We start from the raw sequence: 16,157 nt of genomic DNA, 5'->3' as shown, positions 1-16,157 counted from the left end.
AATACACAAGATGGAAAAACGGGCTTATAGTTTGGGAAATTGTATTGGGCGTCATCATAGGAGGTTATTATAGCAACAAACCGAACGGGTTTGTCTCGCGAAAGTACCGTCAGGAGGTGATGGCCGGGTTGTAAGCCACTCTTCACAAGGTGAAGCCGGCATGTGTGATATCTGTATTGCGAATTTATGCAGTACATACTGTTCTTGTCGAGTGTCAGAAATGCAAAGCCGCATTCTTTGCATCCCATGGTAACCACAATTAGGTTACTCGTAAAATTTTTGTAAGGCTTGACATTGAATCGAAATTCTATGACGCTGTCTGGCTGTGAAAGCCAAAAGGTTTTTGTGTCCAGGCGCCCTCGTGCCCAATTTTCCTTGGTCAGACTCCAATTTCCACTGTGAGAAGGAACCAGTTCGTTTTTGTTACCAGACGGCGAGCGTGTTGTCGAGCGGCATTGTGTATGGGTTATGCGTGTCTCGTTGAATAAGGGTTTTGGAAGTTTTCTGCTTTGGATGTTTGGACTCCGAAGTTTACGTGGATCGGAATCACAATCCGCCGCCACAGTTTGAAGCGAATGTTCTATAGCTTCAAAGATCGCATCCTTTAGTAACCGGATGAGAAATATCGACATCATAGCATGTGCTTTTCGACTTGGATGGGCGTTGTCAGGTCCCACTAGATCGTCTGCCCTGTTGCTAAGGATGAGATCGCACACAGCATCCGGCATATTAATGGACGGCACATCGTAGTATTTACTCAGAGGGTTACTGCAACATTGTTCATTATTTACGCAATTTTTCTCAAGTACATGTAGGCCGTATTGGAAGTTAACGTAGACAAGCTGGGGCTGGTTTGGTAGTTTCATCACCAATCTTGTGAATTCTTCCTGAGATTCCGGTCCCAGAGATCCGTAGAAATCATTCGCAGCACATTCCCACAATATCATGTCCAGAATAGGTAAGTCCAAATGGGCTTCCATGCAAAGGGTATGATAGAAACTTGTGGTTCCTCCCAGGGCGCCGTTTTGAAAAACGATGGGCGAACCGAGGATGTCCTCCAAGTGTCGAAGGGTACGATTTGCAAACAGATACCGTTCTCCATACAACGCCGTGCCGACTGATATTGATCCACCGACCAATCCTACATTTAACGATCTACCGGTAAGGAGAACCTCTTTGAGAGACGCCTTCAATCTCGCAAATGACGTTTTGTGCGCCAAAGCTGTCTTCATCATGAATTCAGTGATATCCAGTTCCTTCATAGCTTTGGAAATATCCGATTCCATAATTTCTGCCCTGGCTTTGATAATCTGGAGTTTTCCGTAAAGAGCGGAATCACATAAATCTTTGCCTGCGGCATGTGTCATTGTCACGTCGTGTGGTCTTGAAGGCACTGACATATTTTCATACCCACTTGTGGTTGTAAACTGTAGTCTCTGAGAGATTTCCAGGATGCTTTTTCTGAAGATCAAATATTGGAAACCGTATATAACAAGAGCAAGACAGCCGATGAAAGCCAATCGTTTTACAGTCATGTTGCCTTCATAAATTTCAAACGACAAAAAGAGCGACATTGCGCAGAAAACGCCAGTTCGGATTTCCAAAGTGTTGCAAACATATTCATACAATATGGTGCAGCATTAATATCAATTTCCTGTGTGAATATTAACAATATCACCAAGTACAGGACAGATTAAGTGTGGTAATCGGATTTTAATGATGGTACGTCATGGAGAGGGTTTACGCACAGCCGCTAGTTCTGTAAAAAATTTAAGTTCGGCGAGCTGTCTTCAACATCAAGCAAAGTTGCAGTAGATTCTGAAGAAATTTGCACCGGAAATTCCCAGACAAAATAATGACGTTCGCCATGTACCTTGCTACGTCGTTTTACTCTGGGCGATCCCACCAGAAGCAAACAAAATTACCGACAGCGAGGAAAGACGCATTATTGGCAATGCCTAAATTCAGAATACTAGAAATAATTACGGCACAGCTGTAAATGGGACCAGCATTGGGACTTCCGTTATCCTGCTGATTATTTTCTCCGTCAGTATGTATGCACAGACATGCTGCTGATTATTTTCTCCGTCAGTATGTATGCACAGACATGTCTTGTGTGAGTGATTAGATTTTTGAGTAAGGCTACGCCTGATGGTCCCACAATTGTGCATCTTGCCATTGCGATCACCGTGCGCCGAAGTAAAGTAAAATGAAAAAAAATTAGGTCGAACTGGTCGCTCAGCTATGTTTATATATGTTATGAATCACAAGATAATAAAACTTCTTTCGTTTGTGCACGCTTGCGATTCACTGCAGTGTCGATTCAAATGTGTGACGTTAGTTTGTACACATGTACCCAGTTTACCATAGGACAATATGTACACATGCACCAGCTGAACACTTTGACGAAAGATTCAAACGCCCAGGTAAATGTAAATTAATCGTATTTCAGCCGGTTGTAGCATATCTACTGTAGGAATATATATGCCTTTCATTTACTGATAACCAGTAGGCCCCAGTCGCACGATACACGTAATATTCAAATGTCGTAATATATCGACATTATCATAATTGTGAGGATATTTTATGGTGTTATTTCGAACACTACAGCAGTCACAATATTTAATCAGACTTTCATTTCAGGTATTAACTATATGATTTGGAACATTGATATTTATCAACCAATACGCCATAAGTTAAAAATTTGTGCTGTCGCATAATCAGATTATAATGAATGAACAATTGTAATGCCAGCCTGTCGCGTCGTCAATAGCAAATGAAAGATAACAATTTTGACAAATTTTCATCAACTATATAGCGAGATAGACATAGAAATGGGTTACAATTTCTTAAAAGATTTCATTTGCTTACTTCTTATTCGGTTGACTAGAAAAGCGTTGCATTTGAAACACTTGTGGTGTGCTCGTTGGTGGCCCATTATAAAATAACTTGTTCTTATAGTTGTTCTGACAACGAGTAAATATTTGTATCAAAATCAGGAGACGCGCTGTCTATGGACGCGTGTTAGTTCACAGTCACAGTTTTTTCCGACGGTTTAAGAATGCAGGTCAACAGTTTGTGGCTATGTACCCGTTGAAATAGCAGGCTATTTTCCATAAAAATGAAACCGCTGTTCTGTAAAATCACTGGTTATTGCCCGGTAAAATGCAAGCGACTCCCTGATTAAATTGCAGGCCACTTCACGGTTAATCTGCAGACCGTTGAGATCCTATAAAAGCCCTACTGTCCACAATTAATGTTGCTTTTATATGTGCACATGGGAACCCAGGCCTGGTAAAATAAGTAGAACATGTTGATAATAGCGATTTACCGTTCTTTATATAAACACTACTATTAAAACATATGCGTTAGCAGTATATGTCAATATTTCTGAAGTTCTCAGCGTTGAGGTTGAAGCCAAAGAAAACAGTGGGGGCTCAGGATTGACCAGACCTTTTCTTGCTTTGTCTTGTCTTGTTATTATATCCTCCTTGTATCATTTTCTGTAATAAATGTAAGCTTCTTCAAATGAACAAAAAGGATTAACAATCCATAGTACATCACTGCCTTGCGAATTCTTAGTCATTCAGATTCCATGTCTTATGATTCTTTACTGTCACCAGCTTCAGTGCAGCAGCATGAAGAGGGCCCATCATTGAAGGATAATGAAAGGCGGAACCCTGAACTCTCAATCGACACATTGGAATGCCCCTGCACCCCTGGGCCTTCTCATACAACCCGGAAAACCCTCTCTATCTCGAGGAGATGAACACGGCAACCACAAGTCATACTCATTAAATTAACAATAATCCATACAAAAATATACTATCCAGCACTCGTTCGTGTACTTGCTCTCACGATGCTCCTTTCAAATCAGTGGAATTGGTACACGCTAAACTTCCGTTGGGTAAATTATTACATTATGACATCATTTCGTTTGAAGCTATCGCTTTGTCTTTACCGTCTTTTTACAACTTCAAATGAACAGTATTTATTATCTTTTGAAGAAGAAATGTATGATGTTCATCTTAGAATTCGAACTTCTCTGATTTTTGCAATACAAGCGTGGGTTTTCAGGTCTCAGAGTGTTGGTTGACTTAGATATTTTGTCCTCTTTGTATTTTGAATTTAAATTGTCCATCTCTGAGGTTTCTGTTTGCATTGCGCCCTTATCCATTCCACTGCCCATCTATCTTGGTCAGTGATACCAAAGTAGCTGTTCCAGGCATGGCGAAAAATCTGCTTCAAAAGGTTGCAGATTGCGAGAGAAAATGGATACGACAGTGGCTGAATCCTCTCCGTCGAGGCCAAGGTATTCGTACTGACAATTTAGACAATACAAACCACGTCAGTATAGACTTTCACATACATATGGTTTAAATCATCTGGGGAATGATATTAAATGCAACCAAGAAAAACACATATCCGCTTGTAAGAAAGATAGTGATAATTACAGTAGGTACGTATGTATGTACGTCCATCCATCCATCCATCCATCCATCCATTCATCTCTACACACACATACACACATACACACATACATAGATACATAGATACATAGATACATAGATACATACATACATACATACATACATACATACATACATACATACATACATACATACATACATACATACATAGACACTGGGTTCTGATAATGTTCATTTAGGGATTATGGTCACGTACTATACTGGCTTTAGTAATCTTTTTTTACGTTTCATGTTTTCACGTTTACACGAAATCTATTTGCCAAAAACGTTAACCAGTACTCGTGCAAGTATTTTATGATCTAAACATGATTTATATTTACATGCAAATTTTTGAGTAACTGCGTCTCTTTTTTATGTAACAATGTCATAACCCACTGCTTTGAGAAGTCGCATGATACCCTGTTAAAAATTTTATGACTTTGGCAGATTACTTTGCAAGTTTTCATCGAGGACGAATAGATTTAGATTTTTAATAACATTGGCCTGAAAACAATACATAAGATTTAAATTTAACATTTCAAATAGAATGTACATCCTACCACGTCTACGGGCAAACTTACAACTAAGTAGACATAACATAGTTTTCAGACTTCGATGACGCATTAACATGCTAGTGCAATGCAAGATAAAAAAAACTAATTTGTAGCAACTCTCAGTCTAACATGAATATTTTATAGCAACAAAGTAATGCAGTCTTTGTATTCCAAATTCAGCTGTAGAAATTCACACATCAAAGAGTAATATAACCGCTAAACGCAGCAGACTGCTCACTCGGCATGCCCTTCCTATGATTGTAACGACTTTGCTGATCATATACGTTATAATGGATACTTAGCATGGGAAGCAAAAACCAGTCGCCTTGGTGGTTTGGAAGTGGAATTTCCATAACTGAGATATATTGGCAAAATTTGAATGATTGATATATATATATATATATATATATATATATATATATATATATATATATATATATATATATATATATATATATACGAAGTATGCGGTTCGACTTGTCCGATACAAAGTGCTCAATACAAAAGTAGAACGAGATATATAAGGGTTGCTTGAGAGTTGATGTCACATCTACAACGTTGTTTCGTGAGTCGCGAGACTCACTCATCAGGAGACTACATACATACATACTCCAGTCTAGTCTCCTGATAAGTGAGTCGCGCGACTCACGAAACAACGTTGTAGATGTGAAATTGTAAAATCAACTCTCAACCAACCCTTATATATATATATATATATTATATATATATATATATATATATATATATATATATATATATATACCATTATATAATATAAAACATAAGAAACGTGCATGCGAATACCTCGCAAAGAACGTACTTAAAATTGCCAAAGAATCCCCCCAAACACACACACAAAACATAGAAATAAAACTCTGCAGCACATAAAAATATTTATAAAGTCTAAGGCTTTGAAGTATACCTATAAATTAATGGCAATGTTAAACAGTTATATTGACATCAAAAGGAGTTTATACCTAACAAACACTTAAACTTTTGCAGTAGGTTATCAAGTTGCATAATGTGCACTCTAAACTAGTATCATTTAAAGTTTTTTTCTTACATTGCTGGATATTAGGTTTTGTCTCTTTTACTTAGAATACTTACTCTAAGGCCGTTGCTGGAAATAATACACCAGTGTGACAAGTAATTATATATCTGTTCTACTTACAAACTGCAAGGAAACTTTTTCCAAGATTCGAGCAAAAAGAATTTGTGCAACGCACAATAAAATTATACAAACTGATAAAAAGCTATCTCAAATCACCCAGCCCTAATATTCAAATAAATGCTCTAACAATATTAAGTAGTTTATGTACCTCGTGTAAGGGTCAGAAAAGCGTAACCTCATTGTGATACAAATCTAGCCAATTATGTATCATCCTTTCTATATAAATGCAATAATAAGTAATATTATCAGGCTTGCAAGCCTCAAATGATGACAAGTCTCGTATTGGTAGTAGTATTGTATTGATGATGTGGAGGGCAGATTAACAGACAGCTCAGATGAACGTCTGTGCATCTTGGTAGATAGTCATCACGGTTTCTTGCCTTTATTGTTCCTAGTCATTTCGTATTCTTTTGAAACTGACTTTTCCACACAAGTTGAAAATAAGTCTCACAAATTCACAGACAGTGATGACGGAGAATCCAACGTACAATCCGAGAGTACCACCCACATCGCTCAGTAGATCTTCCCACTGAATATAATAATTTTAAAAGAGAAAAGTTTCACCAAATAAGTTACTTGTCATGTTTCATTATACATTGTTTGTAAATAATAAGCTTTAACAAAGTCTGTGAAACAACTTTGCCAAAAAATAGTGTCTTATTGAAAATAAATTCTTCTTTGATGATGATGATTGTTTAAATTTAAAGCTCAAAAGAAATAGTTATGCCTTCATCAGAACACCTGAGATTTTTGGCATGATCCAAGCTCACACTGGTTGGTCCCCATGTCACATTTCTTACTACAAAGTGTTGCGTTCTTGGGTGAACATTCGGGTTCGATTCTATATTATAGTGACGACTGGACGACTGACGTTTAGTTGAACACCAACAAGTAAACTTTATTCAAGAGACGTAGACATGCTACATGCACATCCGCCATGCCATGTGGGGAGAGCGTATATACCGGATGGCGGGGAACTATATCATGTGACTACATTTGCATATATGAAACGATACAATCAGCATGCATAAATTAATTAACTCAATAACACAACATCCCCCTGTGTTTAAAAAAGAAAACGAACGGCAGTGCTCCAAAAAGAGAAGTCCCATCTCATGAAAATGATTGTTCCGATTCAATGAGAGACTCTAAATACTGAGGCACTGAAATAACAACAAGAGATCAGTCTCTCTAGTTCACAAGTCCAAACGCTGTGGTCTCTTGGATACACGTTGTGAACGTCGGAGTACAGGTTCAGCTGAGTCCGGTTTCTTCAAGGGTGTGGACGTCGTTGTGATATGCGGTTCAGACGCAGTATCAACGGGGTTATCATCGTAGTGAGATGTTCGCAAGTCTTCCTCGCTGAAGTTCTCCGCTGTTGGTCTGATGTGGCGTCTATTGCGTCTGTATACGCCTCTTGGAGTCTCAACTGTATATGAACGTGGTTCGTCGGTGCGTGCAACAACTCTGCCCGGTTCCCAAGTTTTGTTGATCGGGTTCTGTACGCGAACAGGTTGTTGTGGCGCTAGTTCCGGCAATGGGCGACTATGCTCCCAGTGTCTCTTTACAGTGTCTTGGCGGCGCTGTAAGATGTTGCCATGGCGACTAACACCAGTCGGTATCTTGCTCGGTAGGTTACAGCGATACATGCGCGAATTCAGTAATTTACACGGCGATGGTAGGTTATGATCGATTGGCGTTGTTCGTAGACATAACATCGCTAGATGTGGGTCTGTGCCAGTCTCGCGGGCTTTAGTAAACACATCCTTCACTGTGCGTACTTGTCTTTCGATGAAGCCATTGCTTGACGGAAAATGAGGTGATGACGTAACGTGCTCAAATCCGTAAGTTCTAGCAAACTCCTTGAACTCTCGACAATCGTATTGTGGGCCGTTATCAGAGAGTAGGCGTTGGCAAATACCGTGCTCGTCGAATATTGATTTCAGGTGATTGATGATCGATCTCGAACAGAGATTGTTCAACTTTCTTACCAATGGAAACTTCGAGTATTGATCAGCCACTAACAAATAAGTGGATTGTTCCCAGTGAAACAAGTCTGATGACAGCGTATGCCACGGACCTGGGGGTACATCGTGTGAGTGTAGTGGCTCTTTGGGTTGTGATGCTTGGTATTTCTGACAGATAGAGCATTGACGAACGACTTTATCGATGTCACTATACATACCAACCCAGTAGACTACCGATTTAGCGCGTAGTTTGCATTTCTCTATGCCTTGGTGTGCTAAGTGTATTTTCTCTAGTACCATTTTGCGTAGCGACTTAGGTACAACGATTCTGTTGCCTTTAACTACGATTCCATCGGACACTCCTAGTACCCCGAAACGTCCAGTACGGTAGTAGGTTGGCGGGACACTCTGAGCGCGTGTTTGGCCATCCCGTCATGATGACGTCTTGTAGTGCCATGAGCTCGGTGTCGCGTGTAGTTTCTTCACGGAACTGATCAAGTCGTGTAGGTGATGCGTTAAAGTGCATTTCGTGTACCGTAACATCAAGGCCTTTCACCGTTTCTCCCTTCACAGGGTCAACGCGTGACAATGCGTCGGCTAGCGGCACGCATTTTCCGGTGACATACTCTAGCGTGAAGTTGTACGGCTGTGTGCGTAACAGCATCCTAGCGAGTCTTGGGGTGACGTTCGCTATGTTTTTCTTCACGATGCTTACCAATGGTCGGTGATCAGTCTCAATCGTTACACGTCGACCAAAGACGTACTCGTGAAAGCGTTCTAGGCCATATACTATGCCTAGCAGTTCTCTCTCTATATTTGAGTAGCGTGTTTCTGTATCAGTCAGCGCTTTGCTCGCGAATGCGATCGGGCGTTTGTCTTGTATGAGGGCGGCACCTAGCCCTGCTGGACACGTCTACTTGTAGCGTCAGCGGCTTCGTCGGATCGTAGAATGGGAGGTTGCGTGCAGCACAGATCTCCGCTTTGATACGGTTGAATGCGCGATCATGCTCAGGACCCCATATGAATTCTGAATCTTGCTTGCAGAGGTCGCGTAGTGGCGCGGTGAGCTCTGCCAAGCAGGGTATATACCTGTTCAGGTAGTTTACAAGTCCGAGAAAGCTCTGTAGGTCTTTCACGTCGCTAGGGCGGCTCATTTCTCTGACAGCCTTCATTTTGTCCGGATCGGATGAAATGCCATTCTCGCCGATGTGACCGTAGAATAAGATGCTTTTACATCGTACCACCAACTTCTCATCGTTGAAACGTACATTTTTGTCTCTTGCACATTGTAGTACGCGATGAAGTGTAGCGTCGTGATCATGACCGTCCTGGTCCCAACCTGCGACGATAAGATCATCTGCGATTCCGAATACACCTGGTATGTCACAGAATGTCTTATCCATCTGTCCTTGGAACACGTCTTGGGCACATTTTAGTCCCATGGGTAATCTGCGATAGCAATACCTGCCAAACGGCGTGTTGAAGGTAGTCAGTAGAGCGCTTTCATCATCTAGCGGTATATTCCAATAGCCAGAGCGTGCATCGAGAATACTGAACCACTTTGCACCGTGCAGTCGACTGACTATCTCGTCAAACGTCGGTGTTGGATAGTGCGGTCGTCTGATCGCGAGGTTTAAGTCCTTCGGATCTAAACATAGACGAATTTCACCATTTCTCTTGGTGACACAAACGCAACTGTTAACCCAGTCGGTTGGCTGTATGACCGGCTTGATTATTTCTTTCTGTACAAGTCTATCCAACTCGGTTTTGAGAGCGTCTCGAAGGGCAAACGGCACACGTCGCGGAGGGTGTACTACAGGTGGAACGCTCCGGTCGATTTCAATGTGATACCTGTCCTCGAAGCGACCAATCCCCTGAAATACATCAGTGTACTGGTGAAGTACTCTTTCTCGCGCGGCGGGGTCACCTTTCGGTCTTGATGATTGTGACGTCATGTCTGACCTTGTATCAGGTTCAACACTATCGTCAGCAATGTCAATGTTGTAGTGAAAAGTAACCAGCTGTAGTGCGTTGCATGTGGGTAAGCCTAGTAACACAGGACCCTCTGATTTACTCACGTGAAATAGGCAGCGTTCAGTCCGCTCGCGGTGAGATAGCGTGAGGTAACACGTACCATACGACTCAATGGTATAACCTCCATAGGCGACTAGCCTGGTGTGTGATGGTTGTAAACCTGGTAATGCCTCTGTGCTACCTTGTGTAGGCACAAGCGTGTGATACACTGATGCAGGCATTATATTTCCCTCTGCGCCAGTGTCTATCTTGCATTTGATGACTCTAGTTCTGTGCTCAGATTTGGCCATTGCGCATTACCCAAAGGCTTGTTTCTCACTGTTTCTATCGATCTCTCTGCGCGCCATGTCTGCTTGGAGCGTGTGGAAGTAGACAATGTCGGTTTTTCATCATCCGCTGTAATTTCTCTATCGGACTCTTTCACCGTGTGAATACGAGCGGTTGGTTTAGTGTCTTTGCTGGGTGATCTACACATTTTTACCCAGTGATTTCTCTTGCCACAGCCTCTGCAGGTTGATCCTCGGGCGGGACATCTTTCGTCTTTCTTGTGAGCCTTGCCACAGTTGCCGCACGTCGGGGATGATGGGACCGCCACTGACCGTGTATTTGGCCTCTTGGCACCCTTCGCCCGGTGAGCATTTCCTTTGTTTTTCGGTGCGTTGTGAACGGCATGTACAGTCTCTTGTGCACCGCTTATATCGTCCAACTGGCGTGATGTAGCCTCATGTAACTGAACGATACGGATAGCATCTTGAAGCGTGGTTTTCTCACCAGCTTCGAGCAGCTTTGACTGTATACGACGCGAGTTGATACCATAGATCAGCGTGTCTAACATGTGTTCGTCTGGTTCTTTGTACTTACAGTCAGCGCAGACAAGTCTGATGCGTTTCATGAAAGTGTCAACCGGTTCATTCGCCTCTTGCTTCAGGTTGCGCAGCTTGAATCGTGCCACTCTGAAGTTACTGTGCGGTTTGAGGTACGCCTCAAATTTCTCCCAGTGCTTGCTCAGATCATCTTTGTCGGCGCCTGTCAGCTCCCACGACTTGGCTATATCTCGACCTTCCTGCCCTATCCAAATCAGTAGATAGCGGATTTTCTTCTTTTCGTCGGTGGATGCTAAAGGACCTTCGAAGTATAGCTCGCACAGGCTTTTGAAGTTGGCGAGGGCAGTGCTGGGATCTGCAGCATGCCAGTCCATCTTGGGCGTTGGTAACCCGCTGAGTTCGGCCATGTTGCGCAATACGAAAGGTAACTGCGTAATGTATGGGGGTGTTCTCAGGTCACGTCGCAATCGTTCACGGATCCAGCGATGAGGAGCAGTTTATTGGCTGGATCCCACTCCTGACACCATGTTGCGTTCTTGGTTGAACACTGGGGTTCGATTCTATCGATAGTGACGACTGGACGACTGACGTTTAGTTGAACACCAACAAGTAAACTTTATTCAAGAGACGTAGACATGTTACATGCACATCCGCCATGCCTTGTGGGGAGAGCGTATATGCTGGATGGCGGGGAACTATATCATGTGACTCATTTGCATATATGAAACGATACAATCAGCATGCATAAATTAATTAACTCAATAACACAACACAAAGGTCACATCTACTTATATTGAAGTTCCTACCGTGTAAGCTGGCAGTTCGGACGTCAACTCATGATTCAGAGTTTCAAAGTAAATCTTCAACCGGACAAGATTAGCCCTGAAAACACAAAATCAAACATCGTGTGAAACATTTGTAGGGCCTTACTTCGCAACTGTTATGTTTTGCAAGATGAAAAGAAGGGATCGGTATATCATTTTTAGTTTACAACGACTAGGATAGCCTGTTTTAATATATATCAAGTACAGAATAGTACGAAGGTTTCAAGTATTTCTAGGTTTCTATGTGATAAATAGCTATTGTCTCCACATTTCTTTCTCGCGTGATATTACTAAACTCAAGTTTCCCCAAAATAGCTTTATCCCTCCCTACCCATCGGCTCATACATACGAGTATATATAATATATGTATCGAGCGTAATCAAAACTCACAGATTGTTAAATTAAGTCCACATTTACGAAGTTATGTTGAAAGGAGGCTAGGTTAAGTGGCGAGAATTCGAAGATATATTGAGAGGGGCTGAAGTTAGAACGCAAGGATTAGAAGGTAGGTTGTAAAGAATCGACGTTAGGACGCTTGAATCCGAAGTTATGACGCCAGAATTCGAAGATTTCGTGATTGCTTCAAAACGTAGGTTGCTTGAATCTGAACTTTCGACGTGAGGATTCGGAGATAGGTTGATAGGATTCAAACTTAGGATTTTCAATTTCAAACATTGGTGGCCAGGGTCCTAAGATGTTTGCGAAGGCTGCATTCACGTTTCACGTTCCTGCTTTCAACAAAAAAAACGGCTGAGGCAGATAGAGACCGTTCTGAGCGTGCTGACAGACGAGATGTTTGCAGGACCAAGCCTACAACGTAGGACGATGACTGCTGCTGACAACATGGAAAACGGAAATAAACCATACAAGCTTTATGTGTTTGACCTAGAATCTGACCACAACTTTTCCAATATTGTTAGTAAACTTTGAGGTTAATTAGCATGAGATCAATGGACAAATTGAAGTAAAAGATGCTGGAAAGCAAAACAAATTGAACGCGGGGAAATGGAAACGCTATATAAACCACAGTAAAACTCTCTTACACTATTCCTGACCGTTGACGGGACGCGAGAGCAAACCCAATTTTTTGATGAAATATCGGGTGTGCAGTCCATGATACGGGAATAATGTAAGATTTTGAATAGATTGGATATTTGCTGACATAATAGATAAATCGTAGACTCAGGAAAATGTGTGTTATTTTTACCTATACAGTTAATACTAATGTATCGAAAGACAATGCGTCGTGTTTAAAAATAAAACACTGCATGAAAACGCAATAATACAGATAAATTCACACTAATAAGTTGACTGTATTATAGAATAATACACGTGAATTCATGTGAATCCACATGATACACGCTTGCTGAATACAAACAATGGATTATTGACTGTATTCATCTGTATATGCACTCTTCAGCTAAAAATACAGGCAATAATCCATGCTAATACAGTAAGTATTATTTGGTTTTAAAGCAGTGAAAGGTGCCACTGTCAACATGGATCCATTAAAGCCAGAGGAAGGTCAACACCCGCACCCTTTATGCCTAGCTTTCAATCTAAATTATTCACATCAATTTCAAATAAAAGTTTGATTGATGAACATAAGTAATAGTCTGAAACCACTTTAAACGGGTCAAGAGTTCTAAGCAAAAGTAATATGACTATGTCTGAAACCAGATTGATATGGAGAAATGATCTCCATATGAATCTGGTTTCAGAAAAAAGAACAAAAAGGAACTCAATACTGCAATATGCACTTAACAATTACATAGTATCATGTTACCACGCACCATTCTAATTCGACGAGAGCTAACGGGCCCCTAAACCGGCATTTTCGAAAATTCCAATGTCGATACACAGATAAAGTATCACCTCTTGGTGAAATAAGTTGAGGTCGTTAATGAAAGAAATCTCAGAAGCAGCATATTTTGGATGGTGACTGTACACAAATCATTGTATTAGAGCGACAGCGCACCGTGCACTTTGCTTGATGTCGCTCTTTAAAATGAAGCTAGTATTCGTTGATACACATTACAAGTAAGTTGTCAGTTCTTCAGAGTAACGGTATGTCAGATATTCGTTCCAAAAGTTTGGGTTATAACAGATAAGGGTGTTCTTACGATGTACACCAAGAAGTTCAATATAACAATGACTTCTGCCCCTGCGACTGCGACGAAAGATTACATCAGCTGCACGAGCAGTTGATCACAGTTGCTGTCACCACACTTCTGGACTATTTCAAAACCGCGCGTTTTCTGGTACAGTTAACGTTGAAATTATCCATCAAAAATAGCACCTGCGACCTCACTATATCACATATGAATGTTGCGACGGTTTTCGCGCACGGTACAGTGAGACAAAATATATTTTAGTATGCCAAAAAAGTCAAGACTGTTGTTCTCATGTAAATTTATGAGAAGTATTGTTACCCTGTCTTTTGCTTTGAACTCTTGACCCATTTTCTGATTTTTGTTGTGTCAATGCATCATATTGAGGAAAACACCAAAAGATACCTCCAATGGGACTTTAAGCAGGGATATTGCCAGCACAATTTCCACACTGTGTTTAGTATCTTTGGAAATAAGTGTCTACGGTAAGACGTTAGCTTGGACTATAAATACTGATGATTTAATGTTGATCTAATAACCTTAAAAGGCTCTTCAAAATTGCTAATATTGCCATCAACAAACTCTCATCGTGAATGAATCATTCCGGGCTCTCTTTCAGTTTCAAAAAAGTCTATCAGATTAATTGCGGAGGAGTATTATTTTGGTGCATATAATTAAAATTTTCAATAATTCAGTCAAGTGCCTAAATATCGACATCCCTGCTTTATGCCGTGGTAATAAAATTCACGATCGTAAGTTACAGAGTATTTATCAGTACCGGTATCGGCATACCGATTAAAGGGCCGACGATGAGACGGCAATCAGATTAACTTTGCGTGCTACATATCATTGTTTTTGGGTACCTCAATGAGGCCTGGTTGTTGCTGCGTGGTCGGCATGATAGCAATAGCGATTCCCGAAAACCCTTCATGTGAACACGTTGAAAAGTATTGAGAGTACGCAAGCTCAAAGCACTCTCGACACGGCTCTTCTAATTGCCATGCTACACTATGGTTGCGACGAAGAGCCTTATGTGTAAGCGCAGTGCCCCTAGATTCTTAATGGAAATCAGAATCATTAAACTTCGAAATCCGTCTTGGTAACCAACTTGGACAACTTTGGAACATCACAGCCTTAACTTCTGATTCTATCTGTACCTATCTTCGAATCATCGCATCCTATCTTCGGATTTAAGCAATCTAACTTCAGATCCCCATCAATCTATCTGCCAATCTCCACTTCCAAAATCGAAGTCAAGCGACCTAACATCGGATCTAACCAACCTATCTTCATATCCTCGCGTCCTAAACTTCTAATCCTATCAACCGATCTCCGAATCCTCTTAACCTAAAATAGAAAAGTGTGAACCTAAGATGAGAATCTGCGAACTAGGTTTTGGCGTTGGTTACTCGCCATATTCACGTGTGAAGCCGTCCGTCTGTCCCTACGTATAAACATCCAGAAATGCACCTTTTGTACCTAAACACTTCTACGCATGTAAGCATATAAGCAGAAGTAAATTCTTAACTCTTACCTTGCACTTTCTAAATCATGCATATTTTGGGTTTTCTTATTGCTGGCCTGCACCGCTTTCAGCAGATTATTCTAAAGTTTTGGAGATAAAGTATTATTACAGGAATTTCCGAATCCTAAAGTAATATTACGACGTTTGGGATCATATTTGCAAAGACATTTGTCGTGTCAGTAATCTCATCGAATTTTCAGACATTTACTTCTCATGCACAAAAGCACAAAAAGGTGTATGTGCGCACGTTTCAGTGCGCGTATGTGAGTCGTGTTTACCCTAAAATGAGACCAATACTGCTCACCATTTCCCTTCGGGAAATAGCTAACGAGAGGATATTTGGATATAGAAACACAGAATTGGCTCAAAGTCTTTTAAAGATAACACCGTTTATTTATTAAACATGGATGTTACATATATTGCCAGGTGCTGTCTCTTCTTTCTTTTACCTGCTACCTACATGCATTTTGCTGTCAAGTGCTCATGTTCGTAAAAACACCTACTTACAACCTGTACAATGGTTATTTAAGCAATAATGCACCCCCTCCCGGCCCATAATGGACAAAAGCAAACTTTGTACGACATAATGTACGAGGCGAAGCCGAGTACATTATGGAGTGCAAAGTTTGCTTGAGTCCATTATGGGCCGGGAGGGGATGCATTATTGCTATTATTTTA

The 16,157-nt window shown here is 41.1% G+C and overlaps 1 protein-coding gene across 1 annotated transcript in view; it reads right to left on the bottom strand.

Moving 5' to 3' along the window:
• Positions 1-5,882: 5,882 nt before the first annotated feature.
• The window catches only part of LOC139118495 (uncharacterized), a 57,289-nt gene continuing 47,014 nt past the window's right edge, over positions 5,883-16,157 (bottom strand). The window contains exons 22-24 of the mRNA XM_070681788.1: positions 15,489-15,559; positions 11,826-11,901; positions 5,883-6,723 (exon numbers count right to left, since the gene is read on the bottom strand). Coding sequence (XP_070537889.1) covers positions 6,586-6,723; positions 11,826-11,901; positions 15,489-15,559 — 285 coding nt within the window. The 3' untranslated portion in view covers positions 5,883-6,585. The remainder of the gene's footprint in view (positions 6,724-11,825; positions 11,902-15,488; positions 15,560-16,157) is intronic.

Source organism: Ptychodera flava, chromosome 19 (genome assembly GCF_041260155.1).
Source record: "Ptychodera flava strain L36383 chromosome 19, AS_Pfla_20210202, whole genome shotgun sequence".
Lineage (NCBI taxonomy): Eukaryota > Metazoa > Hemichordata > Enteropneusta > Ptychoderidae > Ptychodera > Ptychodera flava.
The sequence above is the reverse complement of the archived record's forward strand: the minus strand, read 5'-3'. Positions and strand labels throughout refer to the sequence as shown.